At 36.6% G+C, this 26,651-nt stretch overlaps 1 protein-coding gene across 4 annotated transcripts; it reads right to left on the reverse strand.

Moving 5' to 3' along the window:
* Nucleotides 1–33: 33 nt before the first annotated feature.
* Nucleotides 34–26,591, reverse strand: LOC145462995 (centrosome and spindle pole-associated protein 1-like). Of its 4 annotated transcripts, none has more exons than XM_081446688.1 (41): nt 26,283–26,591; nt 24,374–24,417; nt 23,479–23,531; nt 23,120–23,232; nt 22,117–22,197; nt 19,631–19,708; nt 19,411–19,444; nt 18,766–18,847; nt 18,103–18,135; nt 17,918–18,005; nt 17,430–17,482; nt 17,113–17,151; nt 16,839–16,914; nt 16,328–16,383; nt 15,960–16,054; nt 15,570–15,666; nt 14,996–15,053; nt 14,618–14,876; nt 13,940–13,984; nt 13,562–13,740; nt 13,272–13,321; nt 12,528–12,625; nt 11,928–12,089; nt 11,623–11,690; nt 11,071–11,124; nt 10,835–10,900; nt 10,393–10,476; nt 9,763–9,915; nt 8,900–8,962; nt 8,160–8,238; nt 7,650–7,706; nt 6,759–6,877; nt 6,408–6,457; nt 6,157–6,229; nt 5,798–5,840; nt 5,212–5,305; nt 3,724–3,758; nt 3,192–3,241; nt 2,878–3,054; nt 1,915–2,117; nt 34–1,772 (listed from the first exon to the last, which is right to left on the reverse strand). In XM_081446688.1, the coding sequence occupies exons 1-41, from the start codon at nt 26,370–26,372 to the stop codon at nt 1,700–1,702; spliced, it is 3,504 nt and encodes a 1,167-aa protein (XP_081302814.1). In that variant the 5' UTR covers nt 26,373–26,591; the 3' UTR covers nt 34–1,699. The 4 variants fall into 4 exon arrangements, with proteins under 4 accessions (XP_081302814.1, XP_081302813.1, XP_081302812.1 ...); XM_081446687.1 differs by having other exon boundaries at nt 38–1,772; nt 6,759–6,874; nt 11,623–11,693; nt 26,283–26,585; XM_081446686.1 differs by having other exon boundaries at nt 40–1,772; nt 11,623–11,693; nt 26,283–26,582.
* Nucleotides 26,592–26,651: the final 60 nt, after the last annotated feature.

Genomic DNA, 26,651 nt, shown 5'->3' on the forward strand with positions numbered 1-26,651 from the left:
TTATTAGCCCTTAACCTGTCCCAGACTAACAGACTGAGAAAAAAGTTTTTTGCTAAGAGAGAAGAGAGGAAAGGATGAGCAAATACCCAAATAGTCCTTGCACTTCTATTTACGCCTTGTTTTTGTCCCCAGAGCATGTAATTCTTTTGGTCAGCACCAAGGATAACTTCTGACCAGTTTAATAGCATGAACAGGGTGCTCATTTTTGAGGGTCGGCCAATCACATTTCAGTGGAAATCTGTGAATCCTACAAGACTAAAGAATTATAAGTGGCCTTTTATTCAAGTCGCTAACCAATTGTGGTGCCTGGATAAACCAACTAAACCAAGCTGGAACATGAATTTCTATGATTCACATGTTATACCAAGGAGAGTGAAAGAAAAGAAAGCTACACTTGAACTCAGAGTTTACACATTTTTACTTCCAACAAATCAGTACTAACCAACAATATTCACATTACATTACAAATTTAATACTCGTGTTGGAAAACAGTTTTCTCTGAGTAACGGTCCACACATATGTACAGGTACAAAACCTATTTTTGCAAAGTATATATTATTCCTCTGTTGGAGGACGATAATTACTATACTTGTGTTTCAGCTTATGCAGTCACACCCTTGTATAATTTTTTTTCCATTCTGCAGCCTTTCTACAGCAATAAGATAACACTTCACCCACATAATATTATATACACACAAGTTTTTTGTCATTGAGAAACACATAGTATTAGATAACTTGTACCAGAAGCATATCACCTAGGTGATATGCTTCTGCTTGTACTTCTAACTTACTTTTTCTCCTTGTATGTGATGCCCTTAATTTCTGCTGTTGCACATAAGCAGAGCATATTATGTAATATATTAATTTGGAAGAACTAACCTGAACAAATGTTTATTAACAATACCAGTTGTAATATTTAATCTTCAAGTTCAGTTCAGGAATCTTTCCAAAAGTGAAAAGTCTGCACCTAGTCCTAAACCCACAAGATTCTTTCTAAAATATTGGATAAGAACAGGGAGACGACTAAGTGATGCATTCTAATATTCCTTGTTCACGATTGCCTCTAGGAAATGGGTGGAATAAATTTATTTAATGTTATGAATGCAGCAAAAGCACATTATACAATTAAATATCTGATTAAATATATTATTGCCTTGGACAAAAGACACTATAAATAATATCAGCTTTTCTTCTCACATTATTATGTATTTCTTGTTACAAAGTATAAGAATATTGAATGCTAGATGACAGTTACTAAACACCCAAGTTTATTTAAGAGGATAATGCATGTATGTTGAATAAAAGGCTCTCAGCTTGGCATCAGCTTACTGAAATGGATGATTTAAAAAACCTTACTGCTGTTTAACCAAGGATGTTCATCGTTCCTTAATTCCCCTACGGACAATGGAGTGGTCAATTATATCCACCTGACAGTTAAAATCCAGTCCCGCAGATAAATAACTGTTCAGATCAGACAGGTTGTAAAACTACAAGGGTGGGAAGAAAGTCTGGGCTGTGTTGGATGCCAACATCGCACTGAGTCATGGGTATAAAAAATATCTTTCTTCACAAGTTAAATGTTCTTAGAGGTTGTGTGAGTCGCCAAAACAGTACCAGATGATCAGTGCTCAACCAACAGCATGTTTTCTACCTCTTTAGAACTAAGATGACATAGTATGTAGAAATCTTATCTAAGAATCTAAACAGGTTCAAAAGATGTTTCTGCTTCAAGTGAGGTTTCTGAAAGTCTGCTGGCAAGGTTGGCAGGACGACTGTGTGAAATGAAAAAAATTCAACAATACAATAAATACAACTGTTAAGCTTGGCTTTGTAGAAGAAAACAGATCAATGTTTAATGACATATAAGTCAATGTGCCTTAAAATAAAATTGCTGTAAGTGTGATATAAGGATACCTTCTTTCATCCATGAAGCGCTGTAGGACTTGGTCAGGGTCGCCCTGTAAGCTGCCCCACCCTCCTTGGCCTCCTCCTCTTTGGATCAGTTCAAGTCTTCTTAGTCTTTCTTCATTTCTGTTTGCCACTTCATCGACATTAAAACTGGTGACTGAATTCAAGGAAAAGCCACCAGGTGTTGGAGGTTTGTAGGTGTCATGAGGCTAAAAATAAAAAATAATAACAATACTTAACAATATTCAGTTACAAACTCTTCGCCCTGGGCTGTCACCTGACTGATCCTGAGAGCTATGCTGACAGGGACCCTGGAGTAGAGGTGCTGGTCTAAGAAAGAATAATAAATTATTCCCCCAGTCCTTCCAATCTGGAGGTTGAGTGATACATTGGCTACTCAAAAGAGAACCTGATTACTGCAGAAGTGTAGCAGCCCTCGTAAATTTGTAATTCTTTTCATTTTTAGCAGCTGTTACTGTTTCGGGCTAGGGGTATCATTCCTACTGTCTATTCTATTGTCCTCTGAAAGGGTATCAAGCCATTCATGTGAGACCATACAAGAGCTGCTACCTGACCCAGTTAGTGAAACCTCAGACAGGCAAGGAAAGTGACCAGCCACTCCTTGAAGCAACCATGGAACCTCATGTAAATTACAGTGGAACCCTGTTATCCTTTCATCACGGGGGCACAAAAATCTGGCCGTGCTAACGAGGTGGCCACATTAAAGAGGTCCTTTAAATAAGAAAATGACTGACTGAGCTTTCTTTCGGGCCAGAATAAAGTGGCCGTAATAACAAGGTGGTCGTAAGGCGGGTTTCTACTGTATGTACTAATTCAGTGGAAAAAATAAATTGAAGTAAAAGCCAATGTTGGTGTCCACAAGCACATAATTGAGAGGACTTGTGGTTGGGACACTAGTGTTTGCTACTAATAAACAGACTCTTGAGCAACTAGTCTATTATTTCTTACCCTAGGATTTCTTGCCATTTCTTCAAGTTGTTTCCATCGCCGCCTCTCTCTAGCAGAGGATTGCCTTGGCCTGGATGACATTTGCTTGATTGGTAACATTTGCTTTGGGTCATCAACAACAAGAAATTGACTTTCTGATTCTAGAAGGGAGTCGCGGCTTCCTGGACGTCTTGAAACCTAATGAAACAGGGTACTTTTTGGTTAAAAACAAAATTTAACATCAAGTACACATGGAACCCCTGTCAATCTGACCACTGACCACCCCTAAATAATGGTCAAGGTACTGAGGAGACTCAATTTGAACACAAACCTACCGGGTAAGGCTGTCCAACTCTGGGAGACTGTTTATTATGTCTGTTGGAATCTGTCAGGAATTGAACAAAGGTAAAAATCCTACACTCTGACCTTGTCCAGTCAAGCTCTACTTGACAAAGTTAAAAGTATTTCTAAACTAATGGGCTTTCCTCTAAAACTGTTAATTTCATTTCTAATTTACTGATATTTTCAACACCAACTTGGAATCAATGCCCCTTTAACAGGTGTCAACAGCTGCCCACACCTTACAAATTACTTACTTGTGACATAAACAAAGCTGCCAGACAGACCTCAAATGCAAATTAATTTGACTAAGAATAGCTGAATCAAAGCTTACTGGAAGCAACCAACGAGTGTTGACAACACTACTTTTCACTAGACTCTGAAGATCACTTCTGCTCAGGTTGTAGAAACTTCAGTCACCATAAATACACACACCCAGATGATCACACTAAATGAACTACTAATTTCCTTGCTTACTAAAATTGGTACCAAATGAATACTTGGGAAACTCAACAAACATGTAATTACCAGATCTTAATGCTGCCAGTTTGTCTTCTTGTTCCCTGCAACAACAACAACATCTTTATTCACTTGTACATTTACAGTTTTACAAAAATATAGAGAAATAGAAGGACAGAAAAAATGTACAATTTGAGTCTAGAGTATGCACTTTTGATAGTGTTTCAGCCACAAAATTTTACTTGAGGGCCAAAGTGGCCCCTGAAGATCTTTTTTAGGGGCCAATTTTTTAGGAAAGGGGCCACCAAATTGAAAGCTACAGAAGGAAAAAATGCATCAGGGTACCAGGAAAATAAAGCACTTTATTAGGATCTATGATAAAATTTAATAGTAAGTGCATTTTTAAGGGTTTCTACTTAATAAGGTTTCTTTTGAATCAGATACTAGTATGAAGGATCCGTGCATTACAAGAGAACAATCTTTATGCCTACATGACGTAGTCAATGATCAAGGGTTTGCAATGCATTATAGGGTGATTTCAAACATGGTCAGCCATTTGGAAGTTTTCCGATATGAGAGAATCAATACAGCAAAGCAAAAGGATGGATTGACTTCTTTTCTTTTGTTGAATGTTTTAGAAGCAAAGACCTTTCAATATGATTTTTCTAGAAGGACATAATGTGTGACAAAATAACCGTTATTGATCGTCAACACAGAGAATGTAGTCGCCATTATGCCGTATTATGGCAATTAAACCAGAATTTTTGGTAGCCAAGGATGAAATGCTTGTTGCATTGGCGACTGTATCAATCACAATTTTGAGCCCTGGGATGGTTTTAAAATATTATGCCTGTGTTAAGCCTGCAGTCTTGTAAAAGGAAAGGGCCAAATTGGCCCTTTTTTCATTTTTCTGAGGGCCATCTCTGATTGTAACGCTGGATTCCCACAATGGCGCGCTCTGGCGCAAACACTGATCTGATATGTACAGATTTTGTCTAGATGAATATCTGGTATTGTATCCGTTTACTTAACTGGTGTAGAAGAGACAGATAGACAGACCATCTTTCTTCAGTATCCAATATTATAATACAGTATTACAGTTTGTACTTCCTTTCTAAAAGTCAAACAGCTTTATATAAAAGTACTTTGTCAGTACACAATTCAAATTGCAAGTCTGCATAATGGGCCAGTTATCCAACTGAGACAATTTTAGTTTGTATAGCATGATCGTCTGGGTGAGGGTAGCTCTGAAAAAAACTGTTGTTGGTGACTGACATTTCGGCAACCTGAGCAGAAGTCGTCTTCAGACTCTGAAGATGACTTCTGCTCAGGTTGTCAAAACATCACTCACCAACAACAGTTCTTTTCAGAACTACCCTCACCTGGATGATCACATTATACGAACTACTGATACTCCTGGGTTCAAACCATTTACTATGAGACAATTTAATCCATCTCAGACAAAAAATTCTTCCCTGGTATAAATTCAGACTCAGATAATTCATCTGCAGCATAAATTCTGCCATTCTTTATAGAATGACATTACACAATCCTCACATGGGAAAGGCCTGCTGTTGAAGATCCAACACACTGCTGGTAGAAACTGGATCAGGAAACTTGCTTCTGAACTCCTCCGCAAGAGAAGAGGTTTCTTAGAAACAAAAGAAACAGTTTATAACTCTGTGATATGCAATGCCTAACTCACCCACTCATTTATTAATTATCTGTGGCACGAGTACCAAATAAATGACCATTTTCAAGAAACAGTGTGCAAAAATGTGTTATTTCACAGTAAATTGTCTTCCACTATACATTGCCGTAAATGTTCTTTAAGTGACATACCGATAATCATTTGATTTTAAAATAAGCTATTACTTGTTCTTAAGTTTTTTAGAACACAATCAATAAACAGGTATTCCTGGATCAATATAGACTTTTCATTCAAGAAGCAGTACCACGGAAAAAAAGTCTAAACAGTTTATTTGTCTGGTTGGATACCTGTCAGTTTTATTTTTATAAGATGAACAAGAGCACTTTGTAGCAGGCAAGAACAATAAATCATTTTTGCTAGTAAGTGGTTGACTTAACGAAGGACACATCTCTGCAGGTAATGTAGACTTGAACTGAAACTCAGATTAAATACCTTCATATTTCATCCTGTTAAATTCATCAGCAGCAGAAAAGCCCTTAAAAAGTTGAAAATATCAAAATTAATAATCAACATGACAAATTTCGGTATGAAAAAAACTAAACTAATTAAAACTGAAACTTGGGCCATTTAATGTATTATGTGTTGTTACACGAAATATCCATACCCCTCCTATGCAGGTTTTTTTGTTCAAACCTCCTCCCCCCCCCCCCCCCCCCAAAACAATCCCTCTGGATTCCAGTTTTGGTTCATACTTTCCTTTAAAAGTTTGGCTTTTGAGACTTCCCCCTCTCCCCCTTAGAATTTTCAATAACCCTCCTAATAGTTGGTATCCACACATAGCAGAAATATACCTCGGTATCTTTCTTCACCACTGCAGTTTTGTTGGCAAGTGCTCTTTCAAACACCTGGACATCTCTTCTTCCTCTGAAAAGATTAAAATAACGCCATGGTTATACCATGAGATAATGCCCCCTGACTGGGTAAATGAAGACTACTTTATCAAGACAGGTAGCCTTTAACAAATTAATATATTTACTTCTTCTCATATAAATTACAGTTAGTTATTTATTCTTTAACATTTTACTGTAAACAATTTCTGTACCTTCTACTTCCAAGGTCTTCAGGAGCACGCTGCATCTCAGAATAATTTGTCTGTGACAGCAACAAAAAGAAATGAACAAAAAATATATATTTAAGAAAGATTATAAAGTTGTAGAAGCATGGAGGAAGGCTACATGGACTTTTCATGGTATCTAGTAAAAGAGATCAGCTTCTAGTTTCTCTTCATAATATTATTAATCTTTAATCAAGTATATAGGCTACAAAATAAATATTAACTTGGAAATGACCACAACATAACAATCAAATTGAATTCTTCTTATTAACACTACATGGACATGAAATGTACAGGGTCCATACGTTCATACCGAGGTTTTGGAAAGATTGAACATACCACTGCAGTTGAACGATCCATTTGTTGCTGAACTCTTTTTTCTTCATTCTTTAGTTGCTGTCTAAGTGCTGTCAATTGACTCAGTACATCCCTGTCTGCTGTTCCTCTCCTCGCAGCTTCTTTGAAATATCAATCAGATACAAATTAGTGTTTGACACCAACTGAGGCATTTAACACCAACTGAAGGTATATGTTCATCAAACCTGACAAAAAGTACTTCTAAGACAGATATTGACTCAAATATTACTGTTTCTCAATCTTTTAAATCGTTTCATCTTGATTGGGGAAAGGTACAATGGAACCCCGTTAATACGACCACATTCAGGCCATGGAAAATTGGCCACATTAATGGGGTGGTCATATTAAATGGGTTCTTTAAATAAGAAAATGACTGACTGAGCTTTTTTGGGGGCCAGAATAAAGTGGCCATAATAACAAGGTGGTCATTTTAACAGGGTGATCGTAAGGCGGGGTTCCACTGTACTTCGATTTGGGTTAAGGGATGACTGTAGAGGAGCAATCAGAGCAAATGCTAAACAACAGAGGTCATAAAAATTGTACAACAATAGGGAAAGGAAAATTATTGTGCCTTAGCCTGTATAGCTGGTGGTTTTCTGTGGACTTTTGTAGCACAGAACAAGCAACAACAGCAAAGTTGTGAAAACAAAAAGATGCTTCTTTCTCTTTTCACCATTCTTCCTGTTGCTTCACCACATGTTCCGCGACATGTAACCCAACTAAAAAAATCAACCGAAACCACCAGCTACACAGGCTAATAATTCGTGCCTGAATGACATGAGACAATGGAATGACAGGCCATTAAGGCTCAGCTTTATTTTTTGACTATAACTTCACTTTGTAAACAGTAAGTAAAGCAGTTCTTGTCCTTACCTAGCTCATGTAAGGGGTGAACAGGTGGAGGTGGACCAGGAGATGCTGCAACAGGACCTAAATATACAAACAACAGTAATTCCTTAATGTTCTAATGCAAACCCTGCTAGGCCTTTAAGAGATTTCTGAAGAGTTTTGTTGTCTTGAAGAAAACTAATCTTAATTATTTCTACACAAAAATTCCCTTCTCAAACTACACAGGTCCAATTGGGGCTGAAACAACACTGCATTCCGATCAATAATATTCTGTTACATGCAATTCAGAGGGGTAGGCATCTCTTAATAGCACAAGATTACAACTTCCTTAAATTACTACTAATTTCTGTCACTGTTTTACCTACTTCTACACTGTGAGCAGAGTCTCAGAACTTCAATCTTCAAGGAGATTCTGCTAGCAAGGTACCTACTTCTGCTGATCACAATAGAGCATAATTCCATTGCATATCATGACAATGCAAAATTTAAAAAAACTGGTCTAGTCAACTTATGTGTCTTACAGTTTCTTCTCACCTTGTGAGGTTTGCTTGTTAGCTATTGTTGGAATGGGAGGTGAATTAGACCTGAAATCAGTCATATCTTGACCATCCTCCTAGCAACAGGAAAAAAACTGATTAAGTCTTGATGTCAACAAGTCTCACCACCCTTTTCTCATAGTATCTTATTCTGGCCGCCTGTGCTTTAACCCTTATAACTTTTTCAACTATTTTTTTCATTTCATGTATTTCTTACTTAGAAATAAATTCAGAAATTTTTGATAATGTTTTGTCTACAAAGATTAAGCATACCATTTTGTGCAGGGGGAGAGGGCATGAGTGAGGGAAGCTGCAAAGAAACCTAGAAGAGGAAACCTAGTGGCTGCAGTCTCTAGTAAAGAAAATAAAAAATGGAATGGCTGGCCAAACAGGTTAATAGTACCACTATGGCAGAATTATAATACTCTAATCCCTCAGTGGAAATTCTCTTTATTAGTTAATTTATAGAATGTTTCACTTGGACAACTGAACTGCAGCCAGACTAGTGTGATGTTTAATCTTAATGCAACACTCAAAAATGTGCATTTTTCAAGTCTTAATATTCATATTATGTTGTTCAGATTTTAAATGAAATTCTTCTGCTTCAGACAACTTGATTTAAAAGGTGCACGGTAAATATAAAAATATCTGACCATTAAAGTAAGACGCTGACAAGTTTTGGTTCAAATAAAGACTATCTGTGGCCTTAACTGAAGAAATGCTATAACACACTATTACCTCCATTTTCTTTTGCACGGTGGGAATGGGAGGAGAGTTAGTTCTTGCTTGTGTTGAGGATCCCTAAAGTGGAAACATGAAATCAAAATAACACTTAAATTCCAAAATCACTACAAGAATTTTTAATCTTTAATCATTATTTATACACCGTAAAAATTCATCAGGTACAATAAATTCCAATAAAATGTCTATGATCCTAGACCTAAAATTCTACTCCTAAAATTATATTAATTTACAACAATAATATTCTTATAAACCTGATTTCCATGAATGCTGTGTGTTTAAAAATTATGATAAAGAAAGTGTTTAAATTGATTTAATGAGCCAAACTCTCTAATGTTACAGGGTAAGCTGCTCCAAAGGGTTGCACTGCTGTAACTAAAACTATTTCTCATGTAGTTAGTTCTCGGAAAGGGAACTACAAGTTTGTTAACTGAGTCCCTCAGTCTGTCAGAGCATAATTTGATTCATTTTGCGTTACATGACTGCTACTGATGGTGTGCAACTGTCCAGTTTAATCTACCTATAAATTAACTTGTTGTAACAAATGAAACTAGTGTACTAAAAAAATTCCAATAGAATTTCTAACTTCAAATTTTGTTAACTGGGGCAATGTAGTTAGCAACTGGACCAGAACCTGAAAGAAATCACACTGGTGATTTCAACCAGAAATAACTTGCCTGAATACTCCCTAAATTGTACTCCAGTCTGTCCACTTCTGCAGTTCCAGAAAATATCCATACCCTCCTGGATGAGGGGTGGTTGGGTGAGAAGGGGGTATCAAAACAAAAAGCCTCCCATGGGAGGGGTAGCGATATTTTCTGGAGCAATATACATGTATCACACTATTCTCTAAAGCTCACTTGACTTGTGGCAACTTTTTTAGCAGCCATTTCAGCATCAAGTTTTCTCTTCAGCTCAGTTTGCCTTTGTTCTTCCATTTCCTTCTTTTTCTTCTCCGCTTCCCTTTTCTTTGCTTCTTGAGCTTCCTTAATCTGTTCATTCTTAAGCCTTGCCTATGAAAAATATACCACAAAAAATCAGGATGTGCTAAAGGGTTATAAATTACAAGGTACACATCTATTACAATTTTAAATACAGTGAAACCCTGCCTAACGGTCACCCCATTAATACGGCCACCACGTCATTACAGCCACTTTATTCTGACCTGAAGAAAAGCTCATTCAGTCATTTTACCATTTAAAGAACCCTTTTATATGGCCACCCTGTTAATACAGCCAGATTTTTGTGGCTCATTGGTGGCCAGATTAACAAGGTTCCACTGTATCAATTACCTGAAGGTTTTAGATGGGAACTAGACCCAACATAAGCCCAAACGCTATAATTTATGTCTCTATTTGACACTGATGACATAGCCATACAGTGGTCCATGTTCTCTTTGTTGCATTCAAGCATGAACACATCATGAAAAAAAAAAATCTTAAGGGGAAGTAGGGTGAGTAATGATGCATTTAATTAATACAACATTGTACCTCTTCTTCTTTTCTTCTACTTTTTTCTTGCTCTTCTTCAAAATCTTTCTGCATTTTCATTCTCTCTTCAGTTATTCTCTTTTCCTGGAGAGAGATGAAGTTGATCCAGTTTAAAAAATGTGAATTAGTCATGTCAAACACACAGAAAGAAGGATGTAACATGAAAAAGTTCCTGCAGTAATTAAAGAGCAGATGCTTGTCGGGAAAATCATGTCCTTCTTCCAACAACTGGATCAGGTGGCGTCCCTTGTTGGTTGAACGGGAATATCAGCTAACCCAAGACAGTACACATTGGTGATTGAGTAAACTGGAAGCAACCGGTTTCAATCTCAGATACCTTCTAAAACATTGCAGGAATGGAATAAGTTCATGTCAAGAGACACTAATTTGTTTAGCGCTGGAATAGTAAAGAGGTTCTGTAACTTCCATGATTAATATTTACCAATTCCTCTTCTTCCCTTTTGGTTCTCTCAAGTTCTTCTTTTTTCTTTTTCTCTTTCTCTTCAACCTGTATATTCAAAACAATAGATTACAATTATAGCTCTTAGTGTAGTTCACCTTGAGTCTAAAACAAACAATAAACCAAAAGTTGCAAACAAGTCTACTTAAGGTATAAGAAAGATACAAACTGAAGAAAAGCTACTCTGTGTAGTAGGTAAAAGTTACATGTAATAATACCTGTTTTCGAAGGTACTCCTGGTACTCTTGCCGAGCGGCTTTTTTAAGGTCATCCTTGGGATGAAAGATAGGGCTAAGACTCAAAATACTGAAGTACACCCTCAGGATTCAGAAAATTCAACCCTTTCTACCTGAATTTCACTTTCCTATTAATAGCAGTTTGGTCCAACAGGTTGTCCAATTTTCCTCCCTCCATAAGACCAATAAAGTTATAAACCAAATTCCAGTTTGATTTGGATGTCTGAACACTTTAAAATGAGCCTTTGCAAGGTCTTGCATGTTGTGTGGGTAAATAAATCAATCCATTTACTATAGTAGTTTTTTAGGCAGATTTTGAGAGGTTTCTAGCAGTTTGCTGGTGATGTGCTTGACCAGCAGAAAAGGACCTTTAAATAGTAGTGGCATGGCATTGAGTTTAAATTATTCAGTTCAGTATCAGTCAAACTTTGTTAATCACCAGAATGAGAAGGCCCCATGGATCAGAGAGGTTGTGGCATTAAGTACTGAGTCATAAGAAGAGGTTACTTTATAGTTTGGAAATTTCATTCTCACCTGTGGCTGGGCTTCTTTGAGGGGATCTGACCTGCCAAATGTTGTTCTGTTTCCACTTCCTGATAAATCTACTGTAACAATAAAAAGATATCATCCTTAGAACTGAATTATTAACTATTTAGATAACGTAACATCGCATATAACCAATGAAAGACAAAGTAAAATGCCTAAACGTTGATAACAAGTTCAACACCCCATGTGGTATCTTAACAAATGGTACAACAAGAATGCATGTCATTAGCATGTAAGGAACACCCCTCCCCCTCCCCCAAGTCTTCCCTGAGTTCAGTCTAAATATTAAGTACCTGCAGCTTGCCCTGGACTGGTCTGAACATTGGCTCCTTGTCTTGGAGACAAGTAGGGCTGATCACTGGTTATCTCAAATCTGGTCTCCACTGGTGGTGGCTGATCTCTTGGACTCACATTGACGCCTTGATCATTATACTGCTTAAGGGTTCGCAAGTTAGCTGTGCGAGGAATATAGAAATTAGTAAATTTTTTTTTTCTTCTTTATTACTCAATTGAGACCTCTTTATACCACAGACAGAAAATGTCACTTTGCAGTTCTAGGTTTATCCCTAGTCCACTGAGTAATTTGGACTACATTGGGATTACTGATAAGTACTTCTCTATCGCCAACATTCCTTATAACAGAGCACTGACAGGATGTTATAGTACACACAAGCATGAATTCATTTACTCCCTGTTTTGTAAATCTAGTCAGACTTTTAGCCAGGATTTGAAAAGTGGGCATTCAAAATGTACTATAGGGCATGCTCAAATGAACAACTTATAAGGCAACATATGAAAAATTAAAACAATTTTCTTTAATAAGTGGCTAACCACAGGACATCTGGATGCCCATCTGGCTAAAAGCTCGTATCTAGTCTATAACATTGGCTTACCAACAAGATGTCCTGTAGAGTCTCTCAGAGGTGCACCCCCTCCCCCTTTACCCCATGGATTGTAATTAGCAGCTTCTTGTTCAATCTTCCTGTCATATCTAGTTCAAACAAATGCACATTTAATTGATAAGTGGCTAAGAAATGCACAGTTAAAGGGCATTAGCATCAGCAAAACTTTGAAAAGTCAAACCTAATTTACTACACATTTTCGCTGATAGAAACCTTAACATATCAGTCTAGTTTTTTTTTAAAGTATTGATATTAGACATTGCACTGTGACAGACATTTCAAAATTCTACAACTGTTATCTCACAAAAAATGTTCAAAATCTTAATATATCTTCTATGGTCTTGGGTGCTATAGGAACACTTCACAAAGGAGGAAAGGTACTCAGTCACAATTTACCACTGCTTTGACCAAAATCACAGTGTTTGTGTCTGTTGAAACTAGTTATTCTACCTAATTACAAGTAACTTCATATTTCTACTAATAATAGTTCAAAGAATTTAGGTTAAACTGTACTACAAAATTAGTTTAGAAATGTTTCTATAAAAGTTACATCTATTGATGTATTAATTACAAAAAGTCTTTACTTTCTCAGGACAACTCCTGGAGTACTTTTATTACTGCCTTGTGCTGTAATTTGGCAAAGATGAGATCTACATAAACCTTTCATTTGCAATTAAAAATTGAATTGGTTTTTTCAACATTTATCATCAGAATAATATTATTCTGAAATCTCACCTCTCTTTTGCCTCTTTTTCTTTCCGTTTCTTTTCATCTCTTTCCTGCATCTATAAACATGTACAAGAGACAATTATATTAATCCATTTACTTATGTTACAGTTAAATTACATTATTTAGGCATCCAGCTTTAATTTGGAAGTAATGACCAGGAAACAAGCAAAAATAATTATTTCATTGTGTACAAACTGATTGGTATTTGACACCTGCTAATTCAGCGGCAAACTTCAATGTAATATCTTCATTCTTGCTAATTCAGTTATCACTTTTGAGTATTAACAGCAGGCTACCTGTCTTTTTAGTTCTTCCTGATAAGCTTGCTGTGCAGCTTTCTTCTTTTCAGCTGATGCTGGATCAGCTCCTCCTGCTCCAATACTGCTAAAACCCCCAGGGGGCTGCATACCAGAGTGAGGGCTCAGTTCACCTCCACCCTGTTGGGGGAAGGCTCCTGGGGCTGGAGTTGTGTACCCTGTGAACACAAAATAAAGCACTGACAAGTTAGGACATCTGAATCACAATGTAAATTAGATACAGACAGAAATTGCTTCAAGTGTGTATTTTGAATACATATCTTCTTTGGCTGATTTGGGGGTAAAGTATGAAAATTTGAAGTGTTTGTGGTTGAATAGAAAAATGTTTCTGGTCATTCCTTTTTCTACAATAAGTACCTTGGTTTCTTGATAGATTTGTTTCTCTATTTTGCAACTGAGCACCTACAACAAAGTAAACCAGAACACCCATAGTATTATTAAGTAAGTATCAAAAGTATGTCAAACTCATATAAGTCTTTTAATATCTACAATTATTTTAGTAAATCCCCAGGATCACAAGTTGAGTAAATCTATATTTCCTGTACTTGCAAGTACATTTATTTAAGGATATGAAGTAGTTCCTTCAACCCCTAAACCTTTTTTTTTTTCATCAACAGATTACTTCATCAGAAGCAAGTCCCAATTATTTGGGTTATGCAAATCGTAATCTTTCTTTTCAAGTGACTAATCCTCCCAAAAAGTTCCCATCATTGCTACTTATAATACTATACTTTTAAAGACTGTGCAACTAGGTGTCTGTTTTGCTCAACATCAGACCTTGAATTTTTTAAAGGATGAAATGCTATCCACACTATGCTATCCACCGGATAGCATAGTTAATTTTGTGAACACTATCCACTGGGTTGCAATTATTTCATTAGGTGGACAGTATTATTCATATTATCAATGCTGTTTTTCTGATCAAAAAGCACTGTTGTTGACAAAAGAAGGATAAAATTATATGTAGAGGCATTTCTTAAAATTGGTAAAGCAATCACAGAAAAAAAGTAAGATCTTTGAAAGGTTTGGCAATACCTCCAGATATTCCAGCATCAAGCCTTAGACCTCCCATGCTTGGTTGTCCAGTCCCTCTGGAGATGTTCATAGGCCCACCCACAGAAGCTCCCATCTCCAGTGCCCCATAGTAGTAATAGGGGTCATCATATGGATTTGGATGGATGGCAGGGTGAGGAGGAGGTCTGGAACTAGGTCCATGATTGGCCAGGGACATGTCATAGCCTTGTGATTGGGGCGGATGTGATCTTCTGTTAACATCTGGAGGTGTTCTCTCAAGCTGAAAGAAAACTGACTGTGTGAATAATGTGTTTGACACATTTTATTCTCTCCAACATGAGGAGACACTGACAAGGACAGCCAATGGAAAACATAGAGGTTCCAAAGGCTGCAACTCACCTGAGAGTTCAGTGGCCTGCCATCATTTTGCTCAACTCCTAAATGAAGCATTTTCTCTCTGGATAAAAAAGTAAGATTACCAGAAGCAAGTGGTGAGCAAATGTTACTCCAAGTTGCCTTCTCAGGGCTTGAAGAAAAACTTGATTCCAGCTTGCCCATGGGACAAGTAGCTCTCAGATGTTACTTGCTCTGAGCAAGTCTTAGTTTGCTTCTTTTAATGATTTAGTTGGCAGACGACTTGCCTGATCCCTTACCCTTTGGGCAAGTGAGAAAGAAAAGTTACTTGTCCAGAAGAAAAATCTACTTGTCCCAGACAGATGGATGGCACATTTTTCAAGCCCTGCCATTATTTGTGCAGTGGAGGTCAAAAGGAATTCCTGGGTGCTGTATTAGTAAGACTGCTAAGAACTGGAAAGGTGCACCAGAAGAAACCGATGGGGGGGAGGGAACGTGTTGAATCAACACATCAAGCTTTTTGCCACAAAGTATTTGCTGTTTCCTGAGAGAGGAGACCAGTCAATATCTTACCATTAACATCATACATGTATGTAGCACTTGATAATTTCCTAGGTACCTTTTCTTGATATCAGCCTGTTCTTGCATTTGTTGTTGAAGTTCTTTCTTATACTGTTCCTGTTTCCTGGCCTTTTCACTCCTAGACTCCTGCAAACCTGAAAAAAAGAAATCTTGATCTTTAAAGAACACTATATATTAATGACCCCTGTAATGACCCTGGCCAATACAAACCAGTTAATCTGCAGTCCAATGAGCTAACCATTAGGCAACCACATCTCCCTATGGCATGCATCATACAGCGACAGTGAGGCAATTTTGAAGGTTTGATGAATATGACAGGATAAATTCCCCAGAGAGCAAGAGCTAGTTGGCAGGTAGTAATGGTCCAGCTTGTAGCTAAAGTGCTTGCTTGAGCTTGAGGACACATTAGCAATGTTTAACTACTCACCTCCTATTATTCCAGCTCCTTCCAGAGGTGCTGACTGTGATCTGATGCTAGTGTCTGTTTTGCTTCGCTGAAGAGTTTCTTCCTGAGGAGGTTCCCTGAAGAAAAAACAATCAAATATTAAGAAATTAAAAAAAAAATAATCACAAAATAAAGATGACAGTAGCTTCTGCTGAAACATATCTTTCAGACCTTAAGGTTTTGTCATTTTTCTTTAAATTCTTAGAACAAACAGAATAAAGAACACTAAAAAAAATCTAAACAAGGTACTTAAAAAAATTAATGACGACAACAAAAACAACCACAACAACATTTAATACTCTGGCAATCAAATAGCTCAGAGTGAAAACAAAATGGAATCAACATTTCACCTGTCTGGTAGATGAGCACTGTTTCTTCGCTGTGGTCTTTTCCCTCTCTTACGAACCTAACAATCATTAAAACAAACCTGTTATGATTGATAAATGACTGGTGCACTATCCTAGCCCATACTACTGACATGCTGTAATTTTAAAGTACGTGTCTCACAGTAGAGTGAGGTGGCTAGGAGTGTTGGTATTACCCCTTGATAGGCAACTGGAGGCTGCCTTAATGATAAACTAGTACCCATCTATAATCCAGGGTGCATGGTGAAGAGAGGTACAGTGAGAGTAGAGTGTCTTTCAGTCCAAAAAGACAACATTATTGATATGGCCAAAGCTGAATCCCTACATGATCAAGAGTCAAACACAAAAACCATTGGACCACAACATCTCTAGTCTTCTTCGCAGCCATTATTAGGGTTGTCATACAATGCTTCTCCCCCCTAGTGGGATGACGGTGACAACCCCTAATAGTGGCTGCAGAAGAGACTATAGCATCTCTCATGATGAAAATACTTACCCACTCTGATAGATCATCATCTTCCTCCTCATCGTCATCATAATAATCAAGTCTTCTTCTAGGTTTCACCCATGCGCTGTGAAATAAGATGACTAAGTAAAGACAGCAACAAAACTGATACATACACTACAACTTATAATTTCTATTAATCTCCTCAGTATAAATATCCAAGCTTGAGACTGGGTGACAACTATTCCCATAGCATTATAATGAACTTGGCATCTGAATGAAATATGGTTCCAGATACCAACAATGAAGCAATAAAATTTCTTACTCGTCATCCAAGTCATCATCACCATGGAAACGAACACGCCTAAAGAAAACAAGCAGTTACTTTGTTAACACCCCTACACAGATCTATTGACCAAGACATTTTCATTGTTACAATCAGTCAGTACACTATTGAGGAAATTTACTTAACGCACATAATTATAATTTTATTTGCTTACAAAGGAGGTTTATTTAAATAAGGATTGCCCAAAAGCATACTTATGAAACTTGCCAGAGTCTGTTCATTTTAAATGGGTTTAAAACAAATGAACTTAAATTTGCCTAGATTCATTATTGATTTATCAGTCAACATTATCTTACTTTGATTCAAAGCTCTTTTCTCTCCTGCCTCTTGGTCGATTTCTGCTAAAACTCTGCTTAACAGGAAACAAAGAGGCGGATTAGAATAAGAATGCCCATCATTCTGGCATTTCATCCAAATTGTTACTAACAATTATTTTATCAAATGAGAAAGACTATCAGCCACAGACTCAAAATGATGATCAAGATAATTCTTGTAAGAAACTTAAAGTTCTCAGTCAACTTAACTAAAATCAGCTGAACATTTGCAGTGCGTTCACCGTGAACGGATCATGGAGACGTATTAAGACAGTTACAGTGTATCCTCTGAAGAGTACTTCCATATTGGGAAATATTGGCCTTTTCTTTTTTTGCAACTTAATGTAATTTGCCTGCAGTTTGGTCCATAACCTTGCAAAAAAATGTCACCAATATTTTCTCCAGACACCCCAATACTGACCTCATGGTAGTTTAAATTACACACTGGTACATACAGTATCTTATCTTACATCATAATCCTCATCATCATATCTCCGGCTGAGGTAGCCATCACTTCTAGACTGCTGTTTATACTGTGGCGCATTCAATCTCATAGGCCTGGTGGTTAAATAGTAAAGATTTCTGGTCAACTTCAAAGTTAATTAATAAAATTTAACTAATGATGAGGTTGAAAGCAAATAGAACATTACTTAACCTGTCTGCCCTAGAGTCTGGGTCATCAAATCCTCTATAAGCAACAAAGAAAAAATATATATATAGAACTGCATTATGACATGGTGACACAATTTTGATGCATTACACAGGCATCAAGTTAAGGGAAGTCTTGGTCTAACAACTCAAGAAGCTTTCTGCTTGCACATGAAAACCAGACCTTAACTATTTTTCTTTTACATAGAACTCAGCCTTGGGGATGCAGTCACAAGAGTCAAACATTCATTTGTTGCTTTGCATGATTCAAAGCCACTCACAGAGGGCATAAGTCTGCTTGTTCTTTGATTAGCAAAGGACAAAATAATGTACTAGTTATGTACAGTAAGGGTGGCGAATGGTCCTTCAAAAGCCATGAGTCTTGCAAAATTTTTGTGGAATTTCAGGGATCTGGCAGTCTCCTTTTTTCATAGGTTAATATGTGCATCTTGCATCTTGCATTTTTTCACAAAGCTGTCTCGGAGTCTCAATTTTTTTGCAAGACTAAGAAATTATTGAAGTCCAAATTCATTTGATTGTTTTTATAAATGACATCTGAATGTCATATAATCTGAGCATCTTGCACTCAACACTTTGAAGTCTAGTCTCGCTTTCATGCAAAGTCTCGCATTTACCATTCACTGCCCCTGTAATAATAATGAGATCATACCGGTATCTTTTCTCTTGGGCACGTTTCCTTTGTAAAAGTTCCTCATAAGACTCAAATAAGTTTTCAGGTTTTTGGGTACCACCTAGAATAAAGCAATACAGGCTGAAAGTTAATTTATTATAACTAATTTAGACCATTCAGACTTAATTAAAAGTACTGATTCTCCATACTTCTATATCTGTCATAAATATAAATTCAGAGAATTCAGTACTAAGTAAGTTTAAATAAACAAGAGCTGACAGTTATTTTCTTGTTAATGCACATCTTTTGTCAGAATTCCCTTTGGTGAGAGAGTTTAGCTTGTATATTTATATAACACATCTTCAAGTAATTAATCTAAGATGAACTGAGAGCTAATCTTAATTTTTCTCTTTTTCCACCTACAACATATCTTGTAGTCTATCCCAAGTAAAAATAATAATAATTATTTGAATTGTTTACTTTCAAATTGTTCTGCAATGTTGAGGGCAGGAAACTATATTGCTGACAAACATTTGCCTTCAAACCCTAATGTTTTAATATAAAAGGAATGAATTCAAAACAAATTCAGCAAAATTATGAATAGCTCAAGAATCTCGTCAAGTGTTAATTATTATTAATTACAAGCTTTTGGTGTAACAAGTGTAGTTACTGCTAATAACTTACGTCTATCTTGGCTGTCATAATCTCTAGCTGAGTCCTGAATAATGCAAAAAAGTGCAAAAAAGCTTTCAAGTATACATTATATTCATGAGTAAAAAGTTCATACATTGTAACTTAAACTTGAAAGTTTTTTTACTTAGCTCAAAATAATCAGGAGGATCATGCTTGAACAGTAAAGGATTTCCAATTAAATGAAATGCACAGTTCAAAAAAACACACTCACATCATAGTTTTCCTTTCCTCTTCTTTCGCTTCGAAAGGAATAATCGCCATCATCATTCTCATCCCTTCTAGCTTGAGCCTAGAGATAGAGATACAAAATAAATTATGTCCAAGCATTTCAGATCCATCAGCCTGTGACAACAATGAACAACTCACTGGAGACTCTTTCTAGAGCCCCTTCAAGGGAGCTATTCCAAAGACAGTGTATCTTGAAAAAACTAGCCAATATTTTTTCAATTAAAATATCTTGCTGCAGAAAGCAATATATTCAAATGTCGCATAAAGAGGGCAATGGAGATCCGGTTAGCAAAGCCCTCTTTGAATAGAGACAATGGCTTTCAATTAGCTAACATCTATGATTGACACTATTTTAGCTCCTTTGAGACCCTAATGAACATGATATAACCCTTCTTAACATTCACATTTTCATTGCAGCCAATAAAGTTTGCTTGAGCTGAACAAAATATTCCACTTTTTAAAAATTTTCCTTGTGCTCTGAGTACAGGAAGTTATTTTGTATTTTAATCATGATTCCAGAGCAGGAAAACAATATTTTTGATTGAATATTTTTTTCAAGTTGGTCATTCTTATTCAGTCATAATCTTTCTCACCTTGTTTATTTTTGGTTGAATTTTTTTTTTTCTTTGATGTATTTCAACTATTTAAAGGGTATCAATTTAAATTTTCCTCCAACTTGTAATTAACTCTGGACATCAGAGAAATGATTTAAAATATTATCATGATATAGCTCTGCACATTAAAAATCAACCACACTGATATAATATTTCTGAATCTTAAACTTATAATTTGCATTAATGTTTTTGAAAACAGTGAGACCTTGATGTCAATAAGTCATTGTGCCAGCCCGTTAAAACATTGAGCAATAAGTAGACCCTTTAAATCATGTAAAGAGCTTGAAATTAATACATAATTATAACTTTTTTGAGAAGTTTTTTTCATCTTCATCAGGTACAGACACCAACTTTTATACTCCAACCAGAGCTCTTGATTCTTATAACAAAAACATGCAAACAATAATCACTGTTTTGCCCCGCATTAAAGTTCAAGTTTAAAATTTTTACCACAACGTGATGGCTAGGAAACCTCAGCTTTCCTCCGAGAAGTCCAAACCTTTCCACAGTGCGACTTGCTTCACATAGGAACTCCAGTTGGACCCAGTCCATATAATGTGATCAGTGCAGGAAATGTTATTTTTCTTTTCATTTTAGCACTTCAGCTGTATACTAATCTTTCATTTTGAAAAGAATCAGGTGACTTTTGATGTTGTGGCATGGACTGAAGAGGAATTATCGAATTTCACACAAGATTCTCTGACTTTTTTCCACATATGAATTTAAACTGTGCACATTAAAAACAATAGCTATTTATACCTGTTAATTTGCAATGCTAATATTTTTTCTGAGTATTGACAGTGCAAATTTATATGCCACCTGGCAAAGTTAATTGACGCTATGCAAATGTCTGTGATGACCAAAGAACTCAGTCATTAATTATTTATGGCTGATGCTGAATGTAATCGGAAATGAGAATTACCAGAAAAGGGACAGAATAATTTTCAATTAGGCATGCAGGCCTACCATCAAAGTAAGACAAATATCACTTACTCTGTAGCTTGAGCGTTGTTTTTATTAGATTGTCAACACCAAATCTATCAACATTGATTTATGACTTGGCATTGAATGATGTTATGTTAGGCAGGTATCAATGCTGTTCTAAGCTCCTGGGTAAATGAAACAGTGTTGCAATAGCTACAAGCATGTTTGTTTGTTTAGACACAATTTTTAAATTTTAATTGTGATTCATTCTACTAACAAAAACACTGGTTAGACACATAGAAAACATCCTAACTTGCTTCTAGAAAGGATCAAAATGTTTCTGATGCATTTCAAAACAAACTTTTACCTACAAAACATTATTTTGTTCCAGCAGCAAAAGTTCCCTTGTGTAGCCAGCAGGCTCTAGCTAATAGTAATATTGTTTCAACATTAATTTAAAAACAGTTAATTCTCCTTGCAGATGATAATACACTACTCTGTAATGTAGGTTGCCATATTACTTTAATGTATTACAGTAGAGCTAAAAAATTAATAAAACAATCTCCAAAAGTGGAGACCTCAAAAGTACAGAAAGTGGTTTCTAGTGAAACTGTCAATGAAAGCAAAGTGATATAATCATTATTTCTCCCTCCCCCCTCCCCCCGCAAAAAAAAAGACAGAAAAACTACCTTGAAGGTAAATAACAGCCCATATACATACCACATAGCCAAACTAATGCTGAATGAAATTCAGAAATCAGGATTTTTTTCGGTTACTGGACAAAACTAACTACTGCATTACTAGCCATTTGTAATAAAGTGAATTTTGCTTTCTTCTGACTCTCTAACAGAAACAAAACAAACGGTTTTCATTATTACTCAGTAAATTCAGTGATCTCTCCAAAAGAAGTCAACAGAACAAAAGTACTGACCTCTCCTGATTTGTACCCTGGGTAAGGTGATCTACTCTCTGACAAAACAGGACCAGCTTTGCCTGAGCTGCGGAAATTTTTCTAAGAAGTGGAGAATTGGCATAGTCCATCAACAAGCATAATCAAAGAACATGATCACAGTGTTCCAGCTAAATTTTAGAGTGGGGGGTCACACTGGTCAGTTATCAAATGTTTCATCTTGTTCAATGGACTCAGTGGCAAAGCCCAAGTTAGGAATAAAATGATGATTTGGCTAAGGGGACAAAATGCCCTCACATGTGCCATCCCTCTGATTATCAGTGGTAAAAAAGTAATACTTTCTTTATTATTATTATTATTATTATTATTATTATTATTATTATTATTATTATTATTATTATTATTATTGTTACTCTCTACCACAATCATATGTTTACAATAACGACATTAAATTAAGTAACGCTGCTCTGATTAAATAATATCAAATTTAAGGTTGTGTTCTATCGGGTAGTTCCAGAAAATATCTATACCTCCCCCACAGAAGGGATTTTTTCCAAGATCCCCCACCCCTCTGGAAATTCCAATTAAACCTGATACATTTCTTTAAATTTTTTGGTCTTGGAGAACCCCCACCCCCCAGGAAATTCCAATCTCTTCTGTGGAGGGAGTATAGATATTTTCTGGTACTGCACATTGGCATCAACTGCTTCCGGTTGGTTGGGTTTTTTGTGTTCTATTGAGGGAAAACCATTTCTGGTTGGTTTGGTTGATCAACTATTTTAACTCTCCTCAAGCCAGGTTGAAACAGTTGAAAGAGCATTTGCGTGATTCTGTTGTGTGATTGTTGCTTGCATAAGGAGTATACCCAGGAGTTACTGCATTTTAACTGAAAATGGTTGGAAAAGTGTTCCATCGAGAAATGTCAACCCTATCAACCCAAACTGGTTGTAGTTGAAACGGTTGATCTGAAAAGAACACAGCCTAAGTGGCTATGAATATTTTTAGTTTTCTTTTCACAAGATACCTCTGCAAGATACTTTCTATAATCCTCCTTCCTCTCCTGCCGTAATTTCTGTTGATGTTTTTCATAACCGCCTAACTTCAGTCCTCCTACATCACTGTCATCCTCAACAGTGGCTGTTGAAAGAAATCCACAAATGAGAGACTAACATTTAGCACTGTTAAGTAATAACTTATACTGGTCTATTATTAATATATTATTATTGTTATTATTTGTTAAGTCCAAAAAGTAGTTTAATTGTATAAGAGCGATTCTCTATCTGAATTCAGATATACAGCAGGCTGTTCTTATCTGATGCCCTATCAATGGAAGTACACCAGAAAGTCCAAATACCAGCTCTAAATAATATCAACATGCACTACCTTTTGCCTTTATCTTGGCCTCGGATACAGGAAAGGGACCTCTTTGTGCATGCCTTGGTGGATAAAAACAGACAGAACTGATTCATAGCAGTATTTCTAGTCCAGTTTAAATAAAAAAAATTGTATCAATTGAAATCAAGATATAATAATAATTATTATGAAATGAGACCTCACCACCTTGTTTCTCAGTAAAATAATTTTATTTTGAGAGGGGGGAATCTATAACCTACCTGTATTTACATGTAGTTGGGAAACTTATTGAACAAACATAACAAAAAGTATAAGTTTTACATTAAGCATAGCTGGCTTATCAGGCCAGTGCTTACAGTAATTTTAATAGGATGCTAGTCCAGTGCAGGGTTAGCATTTAAAAGGAAAGGGACACTTTGAGAGTACATTGCCTTGCCCAAGAACACAACAAAGTTACCCTGGCCAGCAATTGAACCTGGACTTCCAGTTTGACTAGAAATCCAAGATTCCAACTGTTAGGCTGCCATGCCTTGATCCCACTTTACATGTAGTACCAAGAAGGAAATTTTCCTGTACTGTTCAATTGTTGTTGTTGTTATTGTTGTTGCTTTTTTTTAGATATAAGTTGCATAATTGGCTTCGTATTGATATATTATTGGGAGTTTTGATGTTAATCACTGACACATTAAATGTAGAAATGACATCAACTTGGAAAGAAATCCAAGTTCCAGATAGGATTTGAATCCACCACCCTCCACAATCTAGCGGATGCTCCAACCACTGAGCTACTGAAGACACTATGGTGAGCAAGGGTGAAATGTGGGTCTTTGACGGGAACTGCATCGTGCGGTCACACAGCCAAATAATGACTTGCATCGCACAGTCACATTGAGGTATATCACTGACACATTACAGCTATTGTTACCTGCTGTCAGGTTTGTATCCTCTTGGGCTTGTCCTGCTACGATCCTAATGACAATAAAAATGAAAATGAAGAATAATTATTATAATCCTGTAAAATCACCTAATGACATATTCTTGATTCAATTGTTTGGTTCATTCTTTTAATGTCTTTACCTGAGAAATGACCATATTAACAAGGTTTGATCAATTATATGAAGAGATCTACAGCAACAGAGAGGAATACCTTAAAAACCCTTACAGAAAGATCATGATCTATGATGATAAACATGTTGATTTCTCCCGTAGCATGGGGGTCGTTCAAGTCAGAATGTTTTAGCAGGAGAGAGCTGTGTCCCTATCGCAAATAATAAACAGCTCCAGCAACAGAAAACCATAACTTTGGTCCATATAACCAGTAAACAGTATGTAGAATGAGGCCTAGTGCATAAGAAAATAACAGTAGTCTTCAGGGTGAAGAGAAAACCAACTTTCGAGCTTGCTGTTGGAGCAAGTCTTACCTTTGATGTACTAGCCAGAAAGTCATTCTCATTAGCTAAAAAAAATCCACCCTTACAGTACTTTTTAATTTGAATTTCCTCAAAATTTTGAGAGGAAACTTCACTTGCCCATCTAATCAGGCAGGTAAAGGACAGAATCCCTCAGCTTGACTGAAAAATACACAAGTCGCTGGGTACTGAACACAACTTTCTTAGCGCACTTTTCTTATTGAGTGATATGCAAATAAGTATGTTGCATTGTGGTCCAAAAATAATAAACAGTGAAACCCTGTTTCACAAAAACCCACAAAATGAGGGCACTTCATTATTACCGACAGTGGTCTCAATTTCAAATGCATTCTTAAAAATTAACCCAAATTAGTATGTAAACCAGGTTACAGTCAGTTTAAAATCACAGTTCTTACAGTGTCCATGAGAGGAATCTGCATACCAGTTTAGATAGTTTTGGGTCTGCACAAAGTGCGAGCTAGCAAGACATGGAAGCTAACATGAAACCCATTCTGGTTAGCCTAAATAAGTTAATAACAGTCTGGTTACCCTAAACATCTCGGCCCCCACACCCATGTACTAAAAAAGGTTGCCTCAGTTAGCTTGTGGTTAGCCTTAGAGCCAGTAGGGATTACTGGCTGGCATGGGTCAGTCTTACAGTCAGTCACTCTTATTAACCTAAATAGCTCTCTGTTAAGTCTAATTAACAATCTAGTTCGCCTAAGTTAGCTTAGTTAGCTTGTCGTTAGGCTTTTTATAGGGGTTAGGGATCCTACCATGCATGCCTTGTATGCCTTACTGACTAACATGGTTGGTAACAACCCCTGTTGATTTCGGGTCAGTTGACGTGTAACAAAGTGTTAAAGTGAGGGTCTGCATTTTATAGCTCAAGGCGACCTTATGTACAAAAAGATTTCGTATCAATTGGCATCTGACAAAGACTTTGAGGGAGGGTCTTCGTTTTATACATCCAGGTGGCCCTTTCTACAAAACGGAGACCCCATTGATTTCACGTCAGTTGACATCTAACAAAGCATTTAAGCAAGGGTTTCATTTTACAGTTCAAGCCAGCCTTATCTACAAAACGAAGACCCTGTTGATTTCGCGTCAGTTGGTGTCTGAGGAAAAGCTTTGACCCAGTTTGACTGTCTCTGGTTTGATAGGCCTGTTAAAAACACATCTTTGTTTTTCAATCTTAGGTCTTGGGTCTCAGGTCTTAGGTCTTCGTTTTGTAGACACCCAAATTGTCATGGCCTGAATTGCGCTTTTATTTTCTTTAGCCTCATGTTTATACTCATAAAAACGAAATAAAATGAAAATCACATTGGGGCATAAAATCAAACCAAAAACAAATCTGAACTAATTATAAGCTAGGCTATATAGTTTGTATAGGACTAAATTAGAGCTTGCTTTAGTTTCTGGTACCTCAGTTTGCTGTGCCCGTGACATTTCTGCCCTTTCTTGTTCAAGTTTTCGCTTCTGAGATTCAATGAAGCTAGACAGGTCATCCGCCATTCTAAACAAATGTATTTTCTAGTCCAGCAGTAAATTCACGAAAGAAGATCAGGTCCAAAAATCCCGCGAAATTGAGCAGAGTTGTCGTCAAGTGTTCAAGACATTAAAACGTGAAAGCATGACTAATTGGTTTCTCTTGCATCCTTAATAAACAGCTGATAGCCTCGTTGTACTTGAACAAGTAAATAAATATGGCTTTACAGTAGATACAACCATTAGAAGCGAAGGAAAACAGCTCCATAATATAAATTCCAAAATTGTTTTGCATTTATGTCCGCC

This window comes from Orbicella franksi, chromosome 12, assembly GCF_964199315.1.
Source record: "Orbicella franksi chromosome 12, jaOrbFran1.1, whole genome shotgun sequence".
NCBI lineage: Eukaryota > Metazoa > Cnidaria > Anthozoa > Scleractinia > Merulinidae > Orbicella > Orbicella franksi.